General features: G+C 40.4%; 1 protein-coding gene across 1 annotated transcript in view; it reads right to left on the bottom strand.

Moving 5' to 3' along the window:
- The window catches only part of LOC148880116 (phosphoglucomutase, chloroplastic-like), an 87,375-nt gene that overhangs the window by 36,696 nt on the left and 22,979 nt on the right, over nt 1–27,700 (bottom strand). The window contains exons 6-8 of the mRNA XM_088961956.1: nt 9,158–9,209; nt 8,999–9,067; nt 8,404–8,472 (exon numbers count right to left, since the gene is read on the bottom strand). Coding sequence (XP_088818082.1) covers nt 8,404–8,472; nt 8,999–9,067; nt 9,158–9,209 — 190 coding nt within the window. The remainder of the gene's footprint in view (nt 1–8,403; nt 8,473–8,998; nt 9,068–9,157; nt 9,210–27,700) is intronic.

Below are 27,700 nucleotides of genomic sequence, written 5' to 3'. Positions count from 1 at the left end.
ATTGTCGGATACTATATCCTTGTCCTCTGTCTTGCATGTTCCTAAACTGGATACTAACCTCCTTTTGTTAGTAGTATTACCAAGCATTTGAACTGCTCAGTAACTTTCTTTCCTGACTGATGTGTTTTTCAAGACCTGGAGACGAAGAAGGTGATTGGGACTGGCTGTGAGACGAATGGGATCTATCTACTCGGGGAGAGTTCTCGTCGGGAAGAGTCAGTGGATAAGAAGTTACTTGTTTCTTAAGTTGTGAGTCCAGTTATGCTTTGGCATAACCGATTGGGTCATTTATCTTTTCGGTCCTTGAAGAGTCTGTTTCCTACTTTGTTTGAGTTTGTTGAGTCATCTCAGTTGAAGTGTGAAAGTTGTGAGTTTGCTAAACATTGTAGAAACTCTTATTCATTGAGTAATAAAATGAGTAATAGTTCTTTTGATATTGTGCATACTGATGTTTGGGGGCCATATCACATTCCTTCTATGGGTAGGTATAGGTATTTTATGTTATTTGTTGATGACCACACCCGGTTTTCTTGGGTTTATCTTATGCGATCATGAGATGAGGTGCCTGCCCTGACCCAAAACTTCCACCAAATGATCCTAACCCAATTTGATGCCAGGATAAAAGTGCTTAGATCTGATAATGCAAAGGAATACTTTGCTAAGCCATTGGCATCGTACCTCCTTAATCATGGGGTTATCCACTAGAGCACTTGCACTCATACACCTCAGTAGAATGGGGTTGCAGAGAGGAAGAATAGGCATATCTTGGAGGTGGCTAGAAGTATTATGTTTACCTCCAATGTCCCTATTCGCTTCTGTGGTGATGCTATCCTTACAGCGGTATATCTTATTAATCGGATTCCTTCTCGGGTTCTTGATATGAAACCTCCTTTTTCCCTTCTATACCCCAATGAGGAGTTGTTCACTATTCCCCTCAAGACATTTGGTTGTACCTGTTTTGTTCAGCTTCTCGGTCCCCATCACTCCAAGTTTGAACCCAAGGCCTCCAAATGCATCTTTCTTGGTTATGCACAAACTCAAAAGGGTTATTGTTGTTATGATCCTGTCTCAGGGAAGAAGTTTGTATCCATGGATGTCACTTTCTTTGAGAGACACCCTACTATTCTCGGGTCTCTTCTCAGGGGGAGAGTAGTGAGCGTGGAGATTTGGGTCCTTTTCTTCAGGGGGAGTGCAGTGAGGATAGGGTTAATACCTTTGGGGTTGTTCCCTTACCTATTCCAGTTGGTGATGAGGGTTGTAGTAGCGAGGGTGGTCAAAGGGATCGGGAGTTGAGAGCCTATCACAGGCGATGCAGGCAGGTTGATCCCGGTCATCAGCAGTCCCAGCTAGCTCCAATCTCTTCTGCGGCTCCAAGTCCAGATATTGCAGTCCCAGGGCCCACAGAGACTCCTTCCATTGTTGCTACCTCACCCTCTACAGATGACCTTGACCTTTCCATTGCCCTCCGTAAAGGAAAACGGCATTGCACCACATCTACAGCCCACTGCATCTCCCAGTTTTTGTCCTATGATCGCCTATCTCCCTCCTACAGGTCCTATCTCACCTCCGTTGCTGATGTCCCTATTCCGAGAACAGTGCAATAAGCCCTATCAGTCCCGGAGTGGAGAGGTGCAATGCAAGTTGAAATGGATGCCCTATTGAAAAATAATGCATGGGAGCTAGTTGACTTGCCCAAAGGAAAGAAACCAATTGGATGCAGGTGGGTATTTACTGTGAAGCACAATGTGGATGGTTCCATTGAGAGGTACAAAGCTCGGCTAGTTGCAAAAGGGTTCACTCAGACTTATGGTATAGATTACTTGGAGACATTTGCCCCGGTAGCCAAGATGACCACCATTCGGGTTCTATTATCTCTTGCAGCAAGCTACACTTGGCCTTTGTACCAAATGGATGTTAAGAATGCCTTCCTGAATGGGGACTTGCAGGAAGAGGTTTACATGCAGTTGCCTCCTGGATTCTATGATACAGAGGCAGGTAAGAAGGTCTGCCGGCTCAATAAGGCATTGTATGGTTTGAAGCAGTCACCTAGAGCTTGGTTCGACAGATTCAGACTAGCCCTTGGGAAGTTCGATTATGTACAGGCCCAGTCAGATCATACACTGTTCATCAAGAGGGTGGAGTCGTCACTGACACTACTTGCAGTTTATGTTGATGATATTGTGGTGACAGGAAATGACAACCATGAGATTGAGTCCCTCAAACAGCTCCTTCATCAAGAGTTTGAGGTGAAAGATCTGGGTACACTACGGTATTTTTTGGGTATTGTGGTTACTAGATCTAAATAGGGGATCTTTGTCTCTCAGAGGAAATATGTTTTAGATCTCTTGGCTGAAACTGGAAAGCTAGGTGTCAAACCTGCAGATACACCCATTGAACAGAACCACAGGATTAGTGCAGAGAGTGGGGAGCTGCTTGAAGACAAAGTTATGTTCCAGCGGTTAGTGGGAAAGTTCCTATATCTATGCCTTACCCGACCAGACATCAGTTATGCCGTTAGTGTTATCAGTCAGTACATGCATTCTCCTAGAACCACGCACCTTCTAGCAGCAGAAAGAATACTAGCATACTTGAAGAGATGCCCGGGTAGAGGTATACTGTTCAAGAACAATGACCACATGAAGGTGGAAGTCTATACGGATGCCGATTGGGCTGGGAGTGTTGATGACAAAAGGTCTACCTCTGGATATTGTGCTCTTGTGGGAGGTAACCTGGTTTCTTGGAGGAGTAAGAAACAGAGTGTTGTCTCCCGATCCAGTGCAGAAGCTGAGTACAGGTCAATGGCTAATGGAGTGGCTGAAATTCTTTGGCTGAGATCACTACTTGAGGAGTTGGGTATTGAGTATGAGAAGCCCCTGATGCTGTATTGTGATAATCAAGCGGCTATTAATATAGCACACAACCCAGTGCAGCATGACAGGACTAAACATATTGAAGTTGATCGACACTTTGCACGAGAGAGGGTCTCATCACAAGAAGTGTGTCTCCCATACATCACCTCCAATATGCAACTGGCAGATATCCTCACCAAAGCTGTACCACGGAAGGGAAGGATGCTCTACATGAAAATGGTACTTGGGAGGTGGTGGATTTGCCTAAAGGGAAGGATCCAGTTGGATGCAAGTGGGTTTTTACCATTAAATACAGGGCTGATGGGACTATTGAGAGGTACAAGGCCAGACTTGTTGCAAAGGGCTACACACAGACATATGGGATTGACTATCTGGAGACTTTTGCCCCTGTTGCTAAGATGACATCTGTGAGGGTTCTTTTATCTCTGGCAGCTCACTTTGATTGGCCTCTCTATCAGTTAGATGTAAAGAATGCATTTCTGAATGGTGACTTACATGAGGAGGTCTACATGTGTCTTCCTCCAGGAATGTAAGGGAAAGATATGCAAGGAAAGGTATGTAAACTGAAGAAACCTCTTTATGGCCTCAAACAATCTCCTAGAGCCTGGTTTGAGAGATTTAGAGCTGCACTTGTTAAATTCGGCTATGTTCAGACACAGTCAGATCATACTCTTTTTGTGAAGAAAAGTGGGTCTCTAGCAGTGTATCTCATTGTGTATGTTGATGACATTATAGTGACCGGTGATGATGCCTCAGGCATTCTGGGCCTTAAGTCTTTCCTCCATACAGAATTTGAGATTAAGGATCTGGGGGAGTTGAGATATTTCCTTGGCATAGAAGTTGCCAGATCCAGGGATGGGATTCTTATTTCCCAGAGGAAATATGTCCTTGATTTGTTGTCTGAAACTGGAAATTTGGGTGCAAGACCAGCTGCAACTCCTATTGATATGAGTCACAAACTTTCAGCTTCGGATGGAACTTTGTTGGAAGACAAAGGGGTCTTTCAGAGACTTCTTGGGAAGCTTTTGTACCTGTGCATGACTAGACCAGATATTGCGTATGCTGTCAGTTGCATTAGCCAGTTCATGCATGCTCCTAGAGATACCCATATGGCAGCAGCATAACGGATTTTGTGCTATCTGAAAGGCTCTCCAGGAAAAGGAATTCTATTTGCCAAACATGGTCATCTGAAACTTGAAGCCTATACTGATGCTGATTGGGCTGGAAATATTGATGATAGAAGATCTACTTCAGGGTATTGCAGTCTGGTGGCTGGTAATGTTGTCTCTTGGAGGAGTAAGAAACAAACAGTTGTGGCTCGATCTCCGCAGAAGCAGAATATAGAGCCATGGCACATGGAGTCTCGGAATTGTTGTGGCTAAGGTCCTTAATGGAAGAACTTGGGGTAGATCATGACAAACCCATGATGTTGTACTGTGATAATCAGGCTGCCATCAACATTGCTCACAACCCGGTACAACATGATAGAACCAAACATATTGAGGTTGATAGACACTTTATTCGTGAAAGAGTCTCCTCCGGTGAAGTGTGTCTTCCATTCATTACTTCTGAAGGACAATTGGCAGATTTTCTCACCAAGGGCATTTCCAAGGCAAGGCTTCAACATGACACTGGCAAGCTGGGCATGATTAACATCTATGCTCAGCTTGAGGGGGAGTGTAGAGAAGATGGGCCGAATGGCCCATAGACTGTCATTTCATGTTATGTTATGTTTCTCTCTCTGTTGTGGGCCTGGGCCTTATTCTGGGCCCATACTCTGTAATATTCTGTTTTTTTGTATTTTCCTGCTCACTCAAGGGCCTCTCTGTAATTTGTCAAAGATTAACTTATTAATAAGATGTTTAGAGTGTTAGAGAGGAGTAATGTTCGAACCTCTTACTCTCTAACACTCATTGCCGCCAGCTCTCTCTTCTCTTCCTTTCTTGTTTGTTCATTTTCTGGTTTGCATCTAATCTCAAACAGTTCCATACATCAAGTGGGCTGTTTTTCAACTGGAACTGGGAGAGTTAAATCAATACTATAGGTATCCTGTTTGAAAAGGCATTGGGAAAGCTTATGACCTTTCCTCAAAAGGAATAAGGTTCAAGATTGGGGATGGACTCTAGGTGAAATTTTGGAAGGACATCTGGTGCGAAAACAGACCCTTGAAGAACTCTTATCCTGCTTTGTTTGAGTGAGCAGTGGACAAAGAGGCTTATGTGGCAGATTATATGCAAGTACAGAATGGAAGTGTTGTATGGGCCCCTAATTTTAGAAGAAATTTGAATGACTGGAAGTGGAGCCACTGGTGGAATTGTTGCATAAATTGTATAGCACTCATGTGGACAATAGGAGAGAAGATAGAAGAACTTGGGAATGGGAGAAATCTGGAGAATTCAGTCAAAACATTTTACAGCCACATCTCTAGATCGGAGGAAGAATCCATCCCTTTTAGTATTGTTTGGCAAATTGCCCACAAAGGTAGCTTTCTTTGTGTGGACTGCCTATGTCATCAGAAATTTAACTAGGGGAAATTTGGTGAAGAAGGCATATTTCCAGATTCCACCATATGTGTTTTATGACAGGAGCATAATGAATCAGTCAACCATCTGTTATACACTACAGATTCTCTTCCAAGGTATGGTATATGTTTGAGGTGTAAAGTTGCTACGCAGAATCATTGGTGGATTTTGTGAAGGGCCGGAGGGTTGAAACCTGAATGTCTCAGTAAGAAGGGAAAATTGGTGTGGAACATGATTCTTCAGTAGATATTTGGTGCATATGACAAGAGAGAAATGCAAAGATTTATAAGAATAAACTCTTAAGATAATTATTTTCACATTAAAATAGTTACCAACTTGAAAGCTTAAGATAAAAGTTTGATGAATAATTTATGAATATATAGGCTTGTAGCTATAGCTTTGTTAGAAAATATTCATGTGTTCCAAAATGTTGATTATGAAATGTTTCTTCATGGGGATCATTACAGAATGTGATTCTTATGTATATATTACCTCATTTAAGACTTACATTTAGTGCTATTGATATATTTATATGATTTATTTGAGTGTCCATAGCACTTACATGCATATCTTGATTTTTCATCGATATCCATGCGTACAAAGTGTATCCTGATATGTCTCTTAAAATTGTCTTTATGGTACACCTTGTGTTTCCAATACTTTGTACCTTGGTTACATGTTGATGGTGCCCAATCTATTACTTACTTAAATGGACAACATACTTAGACAAAAAGTAGTATTCACTAAGTAATAATGAAAAGAGAACCATAGCCAAACTACGCTTGCCACCTAAGGTAAGGTAATATGATAGTAAAAGCTTCCGAAGAAGGATTCTTCTGAATACCAACCAAATTGCAATAAATAATTCTAAAATGCACCAGTGACTGATTGCCTGCATCTTATTTCAAAATGGATCAGATGTTGCCATGCCATGTATCATCTGAAGTAATTACAATAGAAGCTCCCCTTCTTTGGCTAACTCAATTCCATGACTTAAACAATCAAAACATGTCCTTACACAGAAAGGCAACCATTGGTGCACAACCACTACTTACCAAAATACTGGATCAACTTTTCCATCGAGTGTATAAGATTTATGTAATACACAGCACCCGACTTTGTATTCATTACTAAGCCCAACAAACATGTAAATGTCATTAGAATATCACTTTCAAGAGTTCTAACAAATCCTTTCTGGCCAATCTGATCCTGTTTTGGAGTTTGAAAAGGGAAACTCAATGTTCAAGGAAAAACACCATAGTTTGTCTTATATTGGTGCATGAAGAAACTCTCAAATTTCTGTATCTAGCTTTAAAGGAAAGGTCACATCTCATGCCTTTCCTCGGAGTAGAAGATCAAGACTGTAATCAGTCTTGAATCCTAATAGGTTTTAGGTTTACAAAACAGAAGAAAAGTGAGAGAAAGGAGAGAGAATAAAGAGAAACAGGAGAACACAAGTAGTTGAAAGGAGGGACAGATTCTAACAGATCTGCCGCCGCCACTCTCTTAATATTTATAGGTTATGTTTAGTACATAATGGAAAGGACACATCTGCCCTTAGTACTTACATAATAAATAAAGTAAATAAAAGCTGAAATAAATAGCAACTGAATTAACAAACTGACTCAAACTGACACTACTATAACTGAAACAAATAACTACACTTCTGTCCTACAAACACAGTGGGGACCACTGTAGTGGGGCCCACATCAGTGTTCTCTAGACTCGGGTTGCATGAAACTCTTATTTGCTGGTTTAATAAAATTTCACTCATTTATCAAAAAAGGACAAGTAGAAACCAATTAAAGGCAGTAGAATCAAATCCTTAGGATTCAACTGGTCCAGAAGAAGTAAGAATGTCCAGTGATGATATTTCCTTTTATTCAACTCGAGATACATAGATCACTAATCCCACTAGTGCAACACTTCTGCATTTGATTATGCCCTTCATAATGGGGCTGGATGGCTACACAAATCCCATTTCATCCTCTCTAGAGCTATATCTTGTACTAAAAAATCAGTTATCAATCTTCTCATTGATCCACAGTACTGTTTTTCACCTTTCCATTGTTTTTCACAAATATAACTAATCAATTCAACAAAAGAGAAAAGATGCACATGTGGTGTGCACATATACAAAATGTACTAAAGAAGCTCCATCCTCAGACAAAAGCTACAGATGTTTCCATACAAAAAGACCCTTCTCACAATTCCCATCATGAGATAATCACTACAGGGTTTTGCTCCCAGGAATCCATCTCTACTAAATTTGAAAAGAGTTCACATTATACCTGATTTCATTAAAGAAATGCACTATTCTCCACAGGTCAGCAGCTGCTTGTGGTGACCATCTGATTGCAGTCACAGAATCCCCATGGAATAATAGTAAATTAAGCTGCATGTTTTTTGCTATCCTTGAGCCAATAAAGAGTTATCACCTCTTCCTTGTCACTTTAGGACTTCCAATTTGCATCAAATTACTCTTTTCAGTGCACTTAATATAACTGAATCATAATTTTTGAAAATGACATGGAAAAAGCTTCTTTCTTGCCTATGGCCAACCTGACACAACCCTCTTGCTTCATATGGGCTCAGGACCAGCAATGCTGAGCAAAATTCAACATTAGTAGCAAAGAAGAAGACCTTTTTAACTGTTTTCATTAAATATATTTTCAGTTTTGCAATTAAGTCACTTATATAGGTTAGCGCAGAGAAAGGCATCTTACACTCAATGCTGATAAAGAAAGACATACACATCATACACCTACAACTGAGAAACATGTGTAACTTGTAGGCTTAAACTAACAGTTATAACATGTATGATGACTAATGAGACCAGAACAAAATAATGTTTTACTTATTATGGAGAAAAAAAAATACTTTATTTAGTTCTACCAAACATAAGAAAATAAAGATTATCTTGAAGGATTTACAAGAAATACCAAAGAAACAGATATATACAGAAAGATGCTGTAAAAAAAAAAAAAAAAAAAAAAAAAACAGATGCATACAGAAAGAGTGTTTCCATATATCTTGTTAGTAATGGACTCTGGTGCAGGCTGCCCACTGCTATAATTGAACTGAAAACACACAAAATAAGGAATTAATGGCCTAAGTCAAAAACATTGTTAATGACTCCATGAGATCAAATTGACATTTGCAAGGATGATAGAAATTAGAGAATTATTATATACAAATGCATCTTATTCTTATCAGATTTATTCATAGGCCAGGCTCAGGCTTAGCTTTTGCCAAATTTTGATTGGACCCAGTATGAAGCCCGGCCCATGAACAGATCTAATTCTTGTATACAAATAACTGAAGAATTTATTTGCATGAGTGGTTGTCACCAGAAATTACAAATATAATACAAATTAGAGAATTCCATATTGATGTAATGGAATTTTCTGCAGTAGGGCATAAAAAGACTCACTATGCTGTTTAGCAGTTTAGGTAAATGGAAAACAGTTGAATGTGGTGCTTTTAGGCATCTTTTATCCAAAATAGGATAGTAATGACTAGAATATTTTCATTGAACAGTGTATGAAAGAAAAAATCATTGGAACCTTTCGTACTTAACAGCATGAATATTCACAAGAAGTTCACCTTGACACCCCAATCATATTCAGGTCCACCAGGATTGTGGCTTGCACTCATTATAAAACCACCATTGGCCTGTCAAATTATATGGACAAAAAGGAAAGGAGTCAATCTTGATAGAAGTATGAACAGAACCAAAAATGGAGAGAAAAAAAAATTCCTTGCCTTCCTTTTCCGAATTACAGCCGAAACAGCTGGTGTTGACATTATACCCTCTCTGCAATAAGAACATTTTCTCATCCCAGTCTATAAAACAATAAAGTGATCTACAGTCTCATTGACCATGATTAGTTAATGAAGTGATCTACAAAAAAGTGATCTACAGTCACATTCCAATGATCATAACTTGATGAACAAAACATCCATTTTAAATGGTTATAGTAGAAATCTGCTGAATTAAAAAATATGAAAGAAAAGTAGTTTCTTGAAAAGAGAAGGAACAGAAAAGGAGAAGAAGAGAAGAAGAGAAGTTGAAAAGAAAAGAGAGCAATAATCTGGCCGTCCCCTTCACTTATTATTTATACTAAAAATAATAGAACAGTACAAAGACAACTATGCCCTTATAGGGCGCCAAAACATAAAACAGCATATATAACACTCAAAAACAAAACTTGGACTCACATAACTACTGTGGTCCCCACCTCCTATCTAACAACTAACATAAAACATCTACTCAGAAAAACATCATAAAACTGATTAATCTTCAACAGTTATTTTCTCATTGAACAAATATCTTCAAGATCTATAACCACTATTGCTACCTTCTTTCAAAATTCCAGTTTATTTGTCAATTATGCTTTAGATATTGGAATCCTATTTTTACTACAAATGGGTCTTTCTTACAGGGATTAAGTCCTTGAATGCACCAGTCTAAATTTGCATTGACCTCATTCCTATAAAACCTGTTATTATAAAAAGACCCAAACCGGATTCAACTCGGTCAAATTCAAGTTCAGATCCAAATCTAAATTCAAATCCGAAAACCTTAAGTGGATTACGGAAGCTAAATCCATCAAGGGTTCTATAAGTTTTCACAAATAGAATCTATATCAATCATAAATGAGAATAAATGTTTGAATATAACTCTCTCTCCTAAAGAAGGCAGATTAGCATCACTACCTTCTTCAGTAAAGTAAACAGAATTCAATCAATAACAAATCAAAGGTAAGGAGAGGATTCCATTACTAGGGCTATAAAGACAGCCTCCTATAAAGAGGGCTGGCCATTTTAGAAGACGATGGCAAGAAAGGAGATCATTTGGAAGAAAATAATGTCTACAACTCATCATGGAAGTTCAATATTCAACCATAAGATTGCATTTATATTTTATCAAATAGTGGCCTAGCATACAGCAAACAGTACAAAAGTGGATCCTATCCTGTAATGGTAATCAACTCAACAACAAAGCCTTGTCCCTACTATGTGGGGTCAGCTAAATAAAACTCATTTTGCCATTCCATCTGTTCAGTGTCATATCTAATGTTAAATTATGGGCCCTAAATTTTTTTCACTGCTACAAAGTTCAACTTAGGTCTGCTTTAGCCTTCCCCTGGCTCTTCTAGCCTACGTCTGTTAGAAGTTTTGTATGCCCTTAGCTTCAATCTGATTTGATGTATTTTTTATATTTAGTGTAAATAAATAAAGTGCATGTTTGATTCATGTTGTTCGGTTTAATTCTGTGTAAGACCCTAAAACTGGACACTTATAGAAACTCGTGTTAGTTTTAAATGTTCACAGCCATTGGATAAGTCTGGGGAGATTTATCCTGCCAAGGCTGATACTGGTGTGCCACCAAGTGTTGGGATGGCCTGTCTCGGCCACCAGGGTAAGACCCAAGGCACATGCAGTATGGGGTTACTCGAATCCTTGAACCGGACCAGATTTCCAGTATTGCCTTGGACCTTGGAGACAGATGGGCAAAACTAGAAAGTTACACCTGACCCCTAGACTCGATTATGACACTTTACTAGGTGTCGGATCGGGCTGTCTTTGATATGCCAATTAGTGAGATCCTTAGTGGGGATCAAAACCTGGGTATGTTGGAACAGTCTAAGAATTCATCTGAGTGGGTGATCATAGTGACAGGATCAGCCCCTTTGTCGGACAAGAGTAATGATCGGGAATGCACTCTCTCTGATGGAAATCAAACTGCCAGCAATTGATTTCAATCGTTGGAATTTTGTTTTGCAAAATTTATATATGATATATTTATATACGGTTTCAAATTGTTTCATGGGATCCATGTGAGTGGAGAGTGCGGCACTGTTCCTTGCAGTCGAGGGAGAGGTCCTCTCTTGTCGGGCAGTGCTTGATCATTAAGGGCTGAGAGGTTAAGTGTAAGACCATTTAAGATAATACCTGATGGGATAATCTTGCACCTGCCCACAGTCCCTGGGTTTTTATAAGATGGCTTGGCCCAAGGACCACTTAATGTAAGTGTTGGGCCCATAGGGTCCATGTGATGGGCTCAGGGGTTTACTGAGTTTTTTCAGTGAATTCGGCTGGGCCTTGTAATAAAGGCTGGGCCGAACCCATGTGGCTGGTGTGTAGATCAATGCTTGGGTCCCACGCCATACAAAGAAGCCCAATTGGGCAGCAGATTGGAAACTAGTTAAACACTGAACACTTAATGGGCCAAAAGCCCATTTCGAGCTAGGCTGATATGATCACCCATCTATGGGGCAGATCTGAGATTAATGTTAGCAGAAGGATTGGGCCTTTAACCTTATCCACTCTGGGAGACCAAATTCAAATCAGATTTGAATCTAGTAACATCCTGATAAGATCAGGAGTAAGCTAACTTAATCTGCAGATAGGATTAAGATAATCCCCTATCCAAATACTGATTTGGATTGGGATAACTCCTAATTTAGGAGGCTTCTTAATCAAAAAGAAAAGAGAAGAAACGCTAAGAGAAAAAAAAGGGGATTTTTTTGAACCAAGGGTTCAAGCAAGAAAGCATCCTGCGAACTGAGATTAGATCTCATACAGACTCCAGAGAAAAGAGAAGTTATTCAGCCATCTTCATCTCAGGAGTTCTCCTCCAACCACCACCATTCTTTCTTACAAGATTCGATCTTTGAAGAAGAAAGATTTCAAGAAACTGTTTCTTGACATCAGCTTTGCAGAAAAGGCTGTAAAAGATTTAGTGCTCAGAGTTTCTAGAATGTTCTTGAGAAGGATCCAGTGTGTAGGACGCACCCTGCTGGTTCCGTTCCACGTACAGTTGTGTCATCTTCAGCAGGAGCGGATCTTGGTGTCCTCTTTTGGGCGTGAACACCAACTTTGGGAGACACTGCTTCTCCGGATCAGGTATAATCCTCCCTTTTCCTTTTGGTTCAGATCTGGTTCGGTTATGGTTCAAGTAGGATCCTTGAATATTGTATTCTAAATTTAGGGAATATGATTCTCAGTTGGAAGAAGGTAGAAAAATTTTTGAAATTCGCCCACCCATTCCGCAACCTTCATGGCGTCCATTAGATTGACCCTACCATTCTTTCAACGTCCATAATTCACTATAAAATCAAAGAATGGTGAAGAGCACAGAGCTATGCACACACAACCTCACTCACAAAAAACCCTAAACCCCAAATACACCCAAAATCCCTTCGGGTCAAACCCATAAGCTGAATATGGATAGGGTCCAAACTTCCGCAGGGCTCCGCCCCAGCACCCCTTGGTGGTGGTTAGTGGTGGGCTACAGGCCCTACACTTCCACCACAAACCACTATGAAATTTGTTAGGCACCACTTCGAGGGTGTGCTACCTCCTGATAAAACTGAGAGAGAGAGAGAGAGATGGCTCAAATGATTCTTCTACCTTCTTATTCTTCTTGACCCCTTTTATACTGTACAGAGCATTACACCAAGATCAAGATCAAGACTCAGTAGTTACATCTTTGTAGTTACAGCTTTGTTGCAACTGAATTTGCTGATGTGGCTCCTTTCTTATTCTTTCTAGAATATACTTGTTGTATTCTGGGCTGCTAACAAGTCCTCCTCCTATGGGAAGCACCTCGTCCTCGAGGTGTAGTTGGAGATAGCTCTGTTTGAGAAATGCACATGACTCCCAAGTGGCATCATGAACTAGTAGTCCTGTCCATTATACTAGGGCCTGTTGCTGAATTTGCTTCCCCATCTTGATCCAACAATAGTCCAGGATGTTCTGAGACTGTAGTTGTAGTAAGCCTGTGTCATCAAATTCTGGCAGAATGGCGGAGCTCGTTGTGTTGTTTCCCACACATTGGAAGATCTATTCTGTATGCCACTGGCCCAACTCGTTCCGTAATCTCAAACGGCCCATAAAACCTAGGTGATAGTTTGTGTCACCCTTTCCGAGCCAGAGAGGTTTGTCTATATGGGTGTAACTTGAGATAGACGGACTCCCAAACCTGGAAATTCACTGCTGTGTTTTTTATCATAATTGGCTTTCATCCATGATTGTGCTTGCATGAGGTTGGCTTTGAGAATTTTGATGATATTATCTCTTTCAGATAGTAGCTGATCTACCGCCTCCACTACTGTTGAGCCAGGTTCATAGGGTAATATTGATGGTGGGTCACGTCCATACAAGGCTTTAAAAGGAGTCATGCCTGCTGCAATATTGAACGTAGAGTTGTACCAAAATTCTGCCAATGGCAGTCACTAAGCCCATGTCTTTGGGTTTTCTCCCGCAAAGCATTAGATAGGTCTCGACGCAATGATTAAGTACCTCTGTCTGCCCATCGGTTTGTGGATGGTAGCTAGTGGATCTATGGAGCAAGGTGCCTTGTAGCCGAAAGTATTCACGCCAAAAATTGCTGAGAAAGGTCGGATCCCAGTCTGTAAATAATAGCTATGGGGATGGGGGTGCCATGTAATCTTGTGATCTCTTTGACAAATGCTGCTGCTACTGTGGCGGTTGTGTATGGATGTACTAGGGGCACCGTGAAGATATACCTTGATGTACATTAGTCCTTGTTGTACAGTATCGTACTCTTATTATTTTATTTGTTCTTTTTATCTCAGCCCAGTAAGGGCATTCTTGTAACTATACATATCTTTTATCTCATTAATATAAAAGAGACTCTTTGGGGTGGGGATCGACCATTCTTGACACCCTTAATTCTGTTTTCTCTTTGCTCTCAATTCGGTTCACATGGTATCAGAGAAGGTTGCCCTTTGATCTTCTTTCTCTCTAATCCACCTTGTTTTCTTGGTCGATTGAGAGCTTGCATCTCAGCCGATAGGCCCTGGACTGTTTTGATCTTTCCAGAAACCGTTTTCTGCTCTCTGCGCATCTAAAAAAGAGAGATTTCATTGGATCTCTCTCGTTTGACATCCGTTTGCAGCAAGATTTAAAAGGAGTTGTTGCTTAGCCCTTCTCAACATTCTCTGAAAGTTTCACAGAGATCCGTGAAGTTTTGAGAGAGATCTGGACTTCTCTTCTAGGTGGCTGCACCCAGACTTTCCTTTTCTAGACTGTGTTCAGTTTTCTTCTTCTATTGGATCTTAGACAATCTCCGGTGAAAGTAAGGGGTTTCTTTCTCAGTTTTTGACTCACTTGGATTAGATTACAGCTTACATCTTATTGCTGTAATGGCTTCAAACCGAGGGGATATCATTCCCGTGAAGATGTATGGACAGAACTATGGGATGTGGAAGTTCCATTTTGACTTTTATGTTGAAGGGAAAGGTTTAGAAGGATATCTGAATGGAACGGTCACTAAACCAATTGAGACCGAGGCTAAGGCTTTACAACAATGGAAGTTGGATAATGGTAAGTTTGTTTCTTGGATTCTGAGTTCTGTTGATTATCATATATCTGTACCTATGAGGAGAATGAAAACAGCATATTGGATGTACTTGTGTCTGGAAAAAGTTTATCAACAATCCAATGTATCTAAACAGTACCAGATAAAATGAGAAATATTTTCTTATAGTCAAGGAGATAGGAGGATACATGAATATTATTTAGATTTTCTTGATTTATGGGCTAAATATGAGATTGTTCACATTGAACCCTCGGATCCAGTAAAGTGTGTGAAATATCTCCAGAAGCACTTTGAGAAGAGAAAGGTGACTCAGTTAATGAGACTTAGACCTGAATATGAGATAATCAGGTCCAACATATTGAGTAGGGGAACACTTCTGGATATGGATTTTGTTTTAGGGGAACTTCTGAGGGAAGAGACTAGACTTCTCACTACAGCCGGGTTTGATGGGAAAAAGACTGAAGTTGGGGCTGAAAACAGCCTTTGTTACTCATGAAGGTAAGAAGCCAACCTCCAAGGATTTCTCCAAAACTCAGTGCTATGAGTGTAAGGGTTTTGAACACATTGCATCTCACTGTAAAAAGAAGAATGTGTGCACCTACTGCAAGCAACATGGTCACATCATTCCAGACTGTCCAGTCCGACCAGCTAAGGGTTCTTAGAAAAAGCCTCAGCCCCGGGCTTATCAGGCAACAGATGGACAAGCAACTGGCACTGTATCTTCAGTAAAAGGTGATTCAACAGGTGTCATGGATGAAGAAAAGGTTTGGCAATTGGTATCTTCTGCTATTTCCTCGGCTTTCTCTACTATTGGCTTGTCTAGTAAGTTCTCTACATATTGCTCTTCCCCTTCACATGCTTGGATCATAGATTCAGGTGCCACCAATCATATGACAGGAGCCTACCTCAATCACCCAAATCCTTCCACTAAAACTCACCACAAACATATTATTACTGCCAATGGTAAAAAGTTAGACATCATCAGTAGCAATGATTTGTCCCTCAAACTATCACCAACTAGATCCTTCCCTCTCTCATAGATTCAGGTGCCACCAATCATATGACAGGAGCCTACCTCAATCACCCAAATCCTTTCACTAAAACTCACCATAAACATATTATTATTGCCAATGGTGAAAAGTTAGACATCATCAGTAGCAATGATTTGTCCCTCAAATTATCACCAACTAGATCCTTCCCTCTCTCCAAAACCCTCTTAGTACCCAACCTTACTACTAATCTGATTTTTGTTGGCCAACTTGTTGATGAAGGAAATGTTCTCACCTTTTCTCATAACGGTTGCTTGATACAGGACTGGTACACTGGGAAGGTGAAAGGGAAGCGGCGTAGGCTAAGCCGTCTGTTTGCATTGGATTTTGAGAAATCTCAATCAGGAGCATCCTCAGCTTTACTTAGCTCTTCTTTGTCTGATTCTCTGTTAAGTTATAGAAATAATGTTTGGGATTTATGGCATAAACGGTTGGGTCATCCATATTCCCAAAAATTAAAGTTTTTGTTTGACTCTGGTTTGATTAAGAATAAAATTCCTCCTGTTCATACTTTTGATGTTTCTTGCACTACATGTTGTTTGAGTAGAAGTCATGTTTTACCATTTCTTCATACATCTAAACATGCCACTAAACCTTTTGAGATAATACATAGTGATGTTCGGTCTGCTTCTATTACTTCACGATTGAGATACAGATATTTTGTATTGTTTATAGATGATTGTACTAGATATACTTGGATTTATTTTCTGCGGCACAAATCAGAAGTCTTTGGCACATTTAAACTATTTCATACTATGGTGCAAAATCAATTCAAGTGCAATGTGACTATCCTCCGCTCAAATTCAGGGGGAGAATATAGAGATGGAGATTTTCAAGCCTACTTGAAGAGTTATGGAATTCAGTCTCAGCGCAGCTGCCCAGTACAGTCGTGTATTTGATCAATTTTCTTCCCTCCTTTGTTCTAGGCAACACTTCTCCCTTCCAAAAATTTTTTGGTCATCCCCCAAATTTCTCTAGTCTTCATGTTTTTGGTTGTCTTTGTGTTGTACTTCTTCTTGTTTGTGAACGATCTAAACTAACTGCTCAGTCTGCTATGTGTGCCTTTGTAGGATATAGTCCTGACCACAAAGGATTTTTGTGCTATGATCCTGCTATTCGTCGTATTCAGATTTCCCAAATGTTATGTTTCTTGAACATATCTCTTTCTTTGTTGGGATTGCTCGATTGCCTGCTCCTTCCATCTCTATTTTGTAGGACTTTGATTCAAACAACACTACTACTTCCTCCACTGAGAGAGATTTTTTCGTCTTCACCCGCAAGCAACTACGTGTCCCGGTTCAGAGCATCCCTCCCTGATACCCCCTATAAGTGATACCTTGACCCAAGATCCTCCTATTTCAGATAGTAGTTCGGTTACTCCACTTCATCGTTCTACCCGTATTTCTCAACCCCCTGACCGCTATGGTTTTCCTTCAAACCATAGTTCCTTTTCTGATGTACTTTCTTCCATAGATATCCCTAGATCTTATCAGCAAGCCATTAGAAGTTCTCAGTGGAAAGAAGACATGGATGCCGAAATTCAAGCCCTCCATGAGAATGATACTTGGGATCTTGTGCCAACTCCTCCAGATGCTTCTATTGTTAGAAGTCATTGGGTCTATACGATCAAACTAAAGTCAAATGGTTCCCTTGATCGATATAAGCCCGGTTAGTTGCCCAAGGATACAGTCAGGAATATGGGATTGATTATGAATAAACATTTGGCCCGGTGCTAAGATCACCATAGTTCGGACTCTTATGGCCATATCTATTGTTCATTCCTGGACTATTTACCAACTAGATGTGAAGAATGCTTTTCTTCATGGTGAACTGAAGGAGACAGTCTACATGAAACCTCCGCCTGGATATTGTAGTGATCCTTCACGTATCTGTCGCCTAAAGAAGTCTATATATGGTCTAAAGCAAGCACCCAAGGCTTGGTTTGAGCACTTCCGGGATGTTGTTGCAGCTGGGTATAATCAAAGTTCCTCTCACTACTCTCTCTTTGTTAAGAAAAGACCCCAGGGTTTCACTATCCTCTTATTGTATGTTGATGACATGCTTCTAACTGGGGATGGTCATGATGGGATTTGTGAGCTGAAGTCCTTACTTCATAACTCATTTCACATGAAGGACCTGGGTCCTCTTCTTGGGTGTGGAGGTCCATCGTAGCAGCCGAGGGTATTTCATTTGTCAACAAAAATACGCCTCTGATCTTGTCAAATTAGCTGGAATTATTGATGAGAAACATGTTGATACTTCGCTAGAGCTGAATGTCAAACTATCTAAATCCGAAGGCCTCCTCCTTCCTGATGCTACTTTGTACCATCAACTTGTTGGCTCTCTGATCTATCCCACTATGACCAGGGCTGATATTCCACATGCTGTTCAGGTCGTCAGTCAGTTTGTCTTAGCCCGACGGCAACCTCATATGATTATTGTTCGCCACATCGTTCGTTATGTTCGAGACACAAGCTCTCAGGGACTGTTTTTCTCTTCCTCATCATCCATACAGTTGAGGATTTATGCTGATGCCAATTGGGTTGGTTGTCCTGACACTCGCCAATCCACTACTGGGTGGTGTGTCTTCATGGGTGACTTTCTCATTTCCTAGAAGTGCAAGAAACAGCAAATTGTCTCCATGTCTTCTACTGAAGTTGAGTATAGAGCTATGTCTAACCCATTCTTTTCACTCTTAACAAACCCTAGCCACCCCTAACTACTAAATCCTCACCTTCCATCCCTTCTAATCTCCACCACCCATTCTAGGGCACTCTCTTTTTAGGATTTTAACCCTAGGAGTCACCTAACTTCTAATCTTCACCATCCAGCCTTTAGCCATTAAATCACAGCCTTACATAATATTGGGTGCCTTCTCCTTTTCTTCTCAGCCTTAGGATCACCCTAGTATCATCCTAACCCTTCATTCTAAACCCTAGGGCACCCATATTTTTGCTAAAACCCAGCTGCCGCCCCCCTCTTTCTCTCTAATTCCAGTTATATCCGCCATTCTCAATAAAAAGGACCCCAGGGGCCCTGAAGAAGGGGCTGGTCAATTCACCCAGGTAAAAAAGAGGGCTGATCTTGAGAAGTTCAAGGGTAGAGGAAGAGGAAGATGCCCAAGCAAGAGGGGTTCCTACTTGCAGTTCGCCAACACCACTACTGCCACCTCTGGATTTGAATCCCAACCATTTTTTCTTCAGTTTTAGAATTACTTTCCGTTCTTAATTTCAGTTTATTTTTCCTTCATGCAAATTTACTTGTATTAGATTTAATTTGTGTTTTATTTCTCTTCTACAGATCTGAAATTTGGCTAGGTAAGATGGAAGGCCTAGCCCGAGAAGTTCGAGGGTGGAAGGAGAGATCCGGAAACTGCTACCTCTGATCGGATTCTCAGACATTTTTATTTTGTTTCTCTATTTATTTGTTTTTGTTATTTATTTATTTTTTATGCACTTGTTATTCTTAGCACTGTTCGAATTTGGTTTCAATAAATTCCATTTTTTAATTAATTAACTTTATACTTCTACAACTCCCCTTTGTGTTATCTTGCCTGGATCTAAGAAAATATTAATTTTTCCCTTGCTTCCCTGTGGAGACGACCCGTTCTCACCCATTTACTACGTTAGTAGTTGTTTGAGAATCGGTAAAATTCTATAAATGTTTAAACTAGTGTTCCGGAGTGTTTAACAACGCGCTTCTGGACACCAATCTTGGATTGTTTTGATCTATCCAGAAACTTCTCTTCTATTTTTTGCGCACCCAAAGAGAGATTTTATTGGATCTCTCTCGTTTGAACTCCGTTTGCAGCAAGAATTGAAAGGAGTTGTCGCCTAGCCCTTCTCAACATATTCTGAAATTTTTACGGAGATCCATGAAGTTTTGAGAGAGATCTAGACTCTTCTTCTTGGCGGCTACGCCCAGACTTTCCTTTTCTGGACTGTGTGTTCAGCTTTTCTTTGTTTTGGATCTTGAACAATCTCCAGTGAAAGTAAGGGATTTCTATCTCAGGTTTTTGACTCTCTTGGATTGATTACAGCCTATTTTGCTCGTCTTTGGATCATGTTTTACTTTTGATTAGTTTCTTTAAACTTCAGCCGAACCCTATTTGTGCTATTGTCTTAGTGTAATGGCTTCAGACTGAGGTGATATCATCCCTGTAAAGATGAATGGACAAAACTATGGGATGTGGAAGTTCCACTTCGACTTTTATGTTGAGGGAAAGGGTTTAGAAGGATATCTGAATGGAACGGTCACAAACCAGCTAAGACCGAGGCCAAAGCTTTACAACAATGAAAGTTGGACAATGGTAAACTTGTTTCTTGGATTCTGAGTTCTATTAACTATCATATATTTGTACCCATGAGGAGAATGAAAACAACATATAAGATGTACATGTATCTAGACAAAGTTTATCAACAGTCCAACATATCTAAGTAATATCAGATAGAATCAAAAATATTCTCGTACAGCCAAGGAGATAGGAGGATACAGGAGTACTATTCTGGTTTTCTTGATTTATGGGCTGAATATGAGATTGTTCACATTGAACCCTCGGATCTAGTGGAGTGTGTGAAATATCTACAAAAGCACTTTGATAAGAGAAAGGTGACTCGGTTCTTGATGAGGCTTAGACCTGAATATGAGATAATCAAGTCCAACATTCTGAGTAAGGGAACACTTCCAGATATGGATTCTATTTTAGGGGAACTTCTGAGAGAAAAGACTAGACTTCTCACTGCAGCCGATTTGATGGGAAGATGGCTGAAGTTAGGGCTGAAACAACCTTTGTTGCTCATGGGGGTAAGAAGCCAACCTCCAAGGACCTTTCCATAACCCAGTGTTATGAGTGTAAGGGTTTTGGACATATTGCATCTCACTGTAAGAAAAAGAATGTGTGTACCTATTGCAAGCAACATGGTTACATCAATCCAGACTGTCCAGTCCGACCAGCTAAGGGCTCTCTCAAAAAAAGACTCAGCCCCGAGCCTATCAAGCAACAGATGAACCAGCAATAGGCATTGTATCTACCAAGGGTGAGTCTTCAGTGAAAGGTGAACAGGTGTCATGGAAGAAGAAAAGGTTCGGCAACTGGTATCTTCTGTTATTTCCTCTGCTTTCTCTGCTATTGACTTGTATGGTAAGTTCTCTACATATTATTCTTCCCCTTCACATGCTTGGATTATAGGTTCAGGTGCCACCAACCATATGATAGGAGTCAACCTCAACCACCCAATCCCTTCCACTAAAACTCACCATAAACATATTATTACTGCTAATGGTGAAAAGTTAGACACCATTGGAAGTAATTATCTGTCCCTTCAACTGTTACCAACTAGATCCTTTCCTCTCTCCAAAAACCTCTTAGTACCCAACCTTACTATTAATCTGATTTCTGTTGGTCAACTTGTTGATAAAGGAAATGTTCTCACCTTTTCTCATGATGGTTGCTTGATAAAGGACTGATACTATGGGAAGGTGAAAGGGAAGGGGCGTAGGCTAGGCCGTCTGTATGCGTTGGAGTTTGAGAAGTTTCAAGCGGGGGCATCCTCAGCTTTACTTAGTTCTTCTTTGTCTGATTCTATGTTGAGTTATAGAAATAATGTTTAGGATTTATGGCATAAATGATTGGGTCATAAATATTCCCAAAAATTAAAATTTTTGTTTGACTCTGGTTTGATTAAGAATAAAATTCCTGTAGAGAAGATGGGCCGAATGGCCCATAGGTTGTTTATTCTTCTTGTTATTTTGGGCCCATCCTGTCAATGTTAAGTTATTTTTTTTAAGTTCTTTGTAAATTCTGCCCAACTAAGGGCCTCTTTGTAATTACTCAAAATATCTAATAAAACAGTGTTAGAGGGCTGAAATAGAGGCTGTTCGAAAACTTCTTCTCAGAACCCTCATTGCCGAAACACACAAGTCTCCTCTCCTCTCTTCAGTTTCAACATGGTATCAGAGCATATCTGAACTTGAACGTCCTAGGGCTGGAGGCTTAGTCACGTACTGCCTGATTCTTGGAGGTCATTGGACAAGCCCAAGACTAGAATTTCTTGGAGAAGGGGTTCGGTGAGCAGGAAGAATCAGAGAAGAAGAAAAAAAGGGAAGGGGAACAGCTCGGTTCTGTTTTTGAAGCTCGACTGTGTTTGGACTGCTGAAGCTCGAAGTGTAAGTTGTGCTCAGTTTTTCTGGTTCTGTTTTACATTACCTTCGACTGTGTTTGGACTGTTGAAGTGTTCGAAAATCCTAGCTGTTCTGTACTACCTTCAACTGCATTAAATCTGGTTTAACCCAGAAATTTCTGGGCTGTTTTTCTCTTCTTCTTGGACTGTTAAAACCTGCTGAAACATCCTTGTAACAAGGATGTGTATTGTTACTCTTGTTCGGCTGTTTTTAGAGGGTTGTACGAACAGTTTTTGGGGTCTTTTCTCTTCTTTGACAGTGGGGTTGACTCTATTGCCCACACTGTGTTTGTGAAAAGGCCTATTCAGCAATACCGATTGGTACTTACTCTTCTTGGCTGAGTGTACAACCTTGAAAAGGTACTTTGGCTAAGTGCACAGTACCTAGGAGTTTCTGATTTCTTCTTGAAGCCTGAACTCAGTGTGTTGCCTCCTTGTGGTCGGTTGAACTCAGTTATTGCTTGTTCTTATCCAGCATACTTGTATAAGTCATCTGAAATCATATTTGGAGTGTTTACATGATGTACTCCTCAGAGTTTGAAAACAAAAGTGGTGCTGAATATGGATTGGGTCAGGGGACTCCAAGTGATTCCTTATTGACTGTGACCACAGTTAAGCTAGATGGAACTAATTATCTGGCATGGTCACAATCAGTAAAGATTCATGTTTGTAGTAGAGGAAAGTGGGGGTTCATTTCCGGGAGTAAGAAGGCTCCCCCAGAAGATGATCCATCCTACGAGAAGTGGATGCAAGAAAATTACACTGTCATTGGGTGGCTTGTGAACTCAATGCAGCCACAGATCAGCCAACACTATCTATGGATGAATTCAGCAAAGGAAATATGGGATAGTGTTGCTGAAACATATTCCCAAAAACTAAATGTGGCTAAAGCCTATAAGTTGAGAAGTGATGTGAAGAATCAGAGACAGGGGGAGAAACCATTATCTGTATACTTCTCAACTTTGAAGTCTTTATGGCAAGAAATAGACTTGATAGAAGTTGTAACCTGGGACACCACCAATGATGCAGAGACCTACAGGAAACTGGTTGAAAGAAACAGGGTATTTGAGTTCTTAACCGGACTAAACCCGGAATATGATATCACAAAACAGAATATTCTTTCCAAGGAGTGTGTATCTTTGTCACAAGCTTATGCATTGGTGAGTAGTGAAGAGAGCAGAAGGGCTGTACAGGTTCAAGGGGCTAATATTAATGATCACTTTGCCAATATGGGGATTAAACCTAAAGGGAATGTTGGAACTTCTAGTGGCACAGGAAAGAAAGAAGTTGTATGTGAGTACTGCAAGAGGCCGAAGCACACCAAAGACAAGTGCTGGAAGTTACATCCTAATCTTGTTCCCATCAGGTTTCAGAAAAAATATGATAGTAAAAGATTAGGAAGTGCAAATGTAGCTGTCGGGCCAGATAGTGAATAGATGTCTACTTCTGCACAGTTGGCAGCCATGAGAGCAGAATATGAAAAGCTTGGGAAGATGATCAGTCAGCTGAGTGATGTGACCCCTGCTACCGACCCTTCAGGAAAATCTACTACTTCGGCATTTGTTCATTCATGTATAAGGGCTTCTGCTAATCATGCTACTTCTTCAGGTAATCTCAAGATCCCTTGGATTATTGACTCAGGTGCTTCTGACTATATGACCAATCTGTCTACCTTGTTTGTTTCATATGACTTACTTCCTGGACGTGATAAAATCACTTTAGCTGATGGTTCACTTGCCCCTATCTCTGGTAAGGGAACCATCAAGGCTACAAATTCCTTGTACCTCCCTTCTGCCCTTCATGTACCTAAACTAAATACAAATTTGTTGTTTGTGAGCAGTTTAACCAAGTCACTAAACTGTTGTGTAACCTTTTTTCCTTCCTACTGTGTTTTTCAGGATCTGGAGTCTCAGAAGGTGATTGGGAGTGGCCATGAGGCGAACGGAATAGACCTGCTTGATACTCCGGGACAATGCACTGATCATCTTGGGAATGTTGCTCTTGGATCTGTCTCTTCAGAGTCTGTTAGTCAAATTATGTTGTGTCATTGTCGTTTTGGTCATTTGTCTTTTTTGGCTTTGAGTCATCTATTTCCTGAACTGTTTAAGGGAATTAGTCTGTCCGGTCGTCATTGTGAGTCTTGTGAATTGTCAAAGCATTGTAGAAGCAAGTATCCTTTGAGAAATAAAAGATCTTCTATTCCTTTTAATATTGTGCATTCTGATGTGTGGGGGCCTTACCACTTACCCTCCAGGGGTGGCTACAAATATTTTATCCTGTTTATTGATGACTTTTCACGATTCACTTGGATATTCCTGATGAAATCCCGTGATGAAGTCCCAAGACTTGTAAAACAATTCCATGAATTTGTTCTAACCCAATTTGATACCAGGATTAAAATCTTCATATCAGACAATGCAAAAAATACTTTGAGAAAAACCTATCCTGCTATCTTTCTAACATGGGGGTTATTCATCAAAGCCCATGTGCTAGGACCCCAGAACAGAATGGGGTTGCTGAGAGGAAAAACAGGCATATTGTTGAGGTTGCAAGAAGTATCTTATTTGCCTCACATGTTCCTACCAGGTTTTGGGGTGATGCTGTACTTACTGCTACCTATCTCATAAACCGCATGCCATCCAGGGTTTTGGGTTTTAAGTCTCCCTTCACTCTTCTTCATCCGGACAAAGATCTTTTTCCTATTCCTATTCGTGTCTTTGGCTGCACCTGTTATGTACAAATTCCAAGTGTTCAAAGGCATAAATTTGAACCCAAAGCCCAAAAGTGTATCTTCCTTGGTTATTCCCCCAAACAAAAGGGTTATTGTTGTTTTGATCCAAAGTCTGGCAATTGGTATGTCTCAATGGATGTCACCTTTGATGAGTCTTCCACTTTTTATGGTTCCTCTCCAGAAGGACATTGTCCACAGGGGGAGAATTTGACACAGGTGTTTGCTCTTCCTCTTCCTGTCCCTGTTGAGTCCCTTGATGTGTCTGCCTCTCCCTCAAATGAATCAAGGGTGGATCAGTCGTTCCATTCTCCTTGTCCTGGTACCCTACCTTCTCGTCCTGTCCTAAATCCCAAAGTGTATCAAAGGCAAAGATCCAGAAATGTGCAGGTTGTTTCTCCTACAACACATGAGCCTCCTACACTTCTAGTCACAGAAGAGACAACAGGTACTAGTTCAGCACCTTTGGATTCATCCTTTCCTAACCTTGATATTCCCATTGCTGTTAGAAAAGGAAAACGGAAGTACACTGCACACTACATTTCCAAGCACCTTTCTTACAGTTTGCTTTCACCTTCATATTTTGCCTATCTCTCTTCTGTTGCTTCTCATCCTATTCCCAGGTCTGTGTCAGAAGCTCTTAAGATTCCAGAATGGAGGGATGCTATGAAATCTGAAATAGATGCCCTACACAAGAATGACACATGGGAAGTGATGGATTTGCCTGAAGGGAAGGATCCTGTTGGTTGCAAGTGGGTCTTTACTATCAAATACAGAGCTGATGGTACCATTGAAAGGTACAAGGCCAGGCTGGTTGCAAAAGGCTATACACAGACATATGGGATTGATTATTTAAAGACTTTTGCACCTGTTGCCAAGATAACATCTGTGAGGGTTCTTCTATCTTTAGCTGCTCACTTTGACTGGCCCCTTTATCAATTGGATGTGAAGAATGCATTTCTGAATGGTGAATTACATTAGAAGGTTTACATGTCTCTTCCTCCAGGGATGTATGGAACTAATATAAAAGGGAAGGTATGCAGGCTGAAGAAATCTCTTTATGGACTAAAACAGTCCCCTAGGGCATGGTTTGAGAGATTTAGAACAGCACTTGTTAACTTGGTTATGTGCAGACACAGTCCGATCATACTCTTTTTGTGAAGAGGAATGGACCTCTGGCAGTATACTTCATTGTGTATGTAGATGATATTGTAGTGACGAGTAATGATGCCTCAGGAATTCAAGATCTAAAATCTTTTCTCCATACAGAGTTTGAGATTAAAGATTTGGGGGAATTGAGATACTTTCTTGGCATAGAAGTGGCTCGATCCAAGGATGGGATTCTTATCTCCCAAAGAAAGTATGTTCTTGACTTGCTCTCTGAAACTGGAAAGATGGGTGCTAGACCAGCTGCTACTCCTATTGATATGAGTCATAAACTCTCAGCCTCAGAAGGGACATTGTTAGAAGACAAAGGAATCTTTCAGAGACTTCTTAGGAAACTTTTGTATCTATGCATGACTCGGCCAGATATTGCATATGCAGTCAGTCGCATTAGCCAATTCATTCATGCTCCTCGAGACACTCATTTGGCAGCTGTAGAGAGAATCCTAAGTTATTTGAAGGGCTCCCCAGGAAAGGGTATTCTGTTTGCCAAGCATGGTCATATGAAACTTGAAGCTTACAACGATGCTGACTGGGTCGGGATCATTGATGACAGAAGATCTACATCTGGGTATTGCAGCTTGGTAGCTGGTAATGTTGTTTCTTAGAGAAGCAAGAAACAATCGGTTGTTGCCCGTCTTCTGCTGAAGCAGAATACAGGGCCATGGCACATGGGGTTTCTGAATTATTATGGCTAAAATCTTTGATGGAAGAACTTGGAGTTGAATATGACAAGCCAATGATGTTATACTGTGATAATCAGACGGCCATCAACATTGCTCACAACCCAGTGCAACATGATTGAACCAAGCATATTGAAGTTGATCGACACTTCATTAGGGAAAGGGTCTCTTCGGGTGAAGTGTGTCTTCCTTTCATCACATCTGAATGACAGTTGGCAGATTTTCTTACCAAAGGCATTCCCAAGGCAAAACTTCAGCATGATACCAGCAAGCTTGGCATGACTGACATCTATGCTCAGATTGAGGGGGAGTATAGAGAAGATGGGCCGAATGGCCCATAGGTTGTTTATTTTTCTTGTTATTTTGGGCCCATCCTGTCAATGTTAAGTTTTTTTTTTTTAAGTTCTTTGCAAATTCTACCCAACTAAGGGCCTCTTTGTAATTACTCAAAATATCTAATAAAACAGTGTTAGAGGGCTGAGATAGAGACTATTCGAAAACTTTTTCTCAGAACCCTCATTGCCAAAACACACAAGTCTCCTCTCCTCTCTTCAGTTTCAACAATTCCCCCTGTTGATACTTTTGATGTTTCTTACACTATGTGTTTGTTTGCTAGATTACAGCAGTCAAAGAAGAGGGAGAGGAAGAAGAAGAGAAGAAGATCTAAGAGAGGCGACTTAAACTCTTTAGCCGACCCAACAAGTTTATATAGATGATTATAAAATAATATTACATAAACAGACTAGAATGCCCTTGATTAGTGATGGGACACCTAGACAAATAAAACAATTAAAACATTAAATAGGTTTAGGCCCAATAACTAAGAACATAAGACACAAATAAGACCAACTTAAACATTAATAACAACCTGTAGAGAAGATGGGCCGAATGGCCCATAGACTGTCATTTCATGTTATGTTATGTTTCTCTCTCTGTTGTGGGCCTGGGCCTTATTCTGGGCCCATACTCTGTAATATTCTGTTTTTTTTGTATTTTCCTGCTCACTCAAGGGCCTCTCTGTAATTTGTCAAAGATTAACTTATTAATAAGATGTTTAGAGTGTTAGAGAGGAGTAATGTTCGAACCTCTTACTCTCTAACACTCATTACCGCCAGCTCTCTCTTCTCTTCCTCTCTTGTTTGTTCATTTTCTA

This window comes from Nelumbo lutea, chromosome 1, assembly GCF_056320005.1.
Source record: "Nelumbo lutea isolate HS-2025 chromosome 1, American lotus-T2T, whole genome shotgun sequence".
NCBI lineage: Eukaryota > Viridiplantae > Streptophyta > Magnoliopsida > Proteales > Nelumbonaceae > Nelumbo > Nelumbo lutea.
Note: the sequence above shows the minus strand (reverse complement) of the source record. Positions and strands in the feature narration are given on the sequence as shown.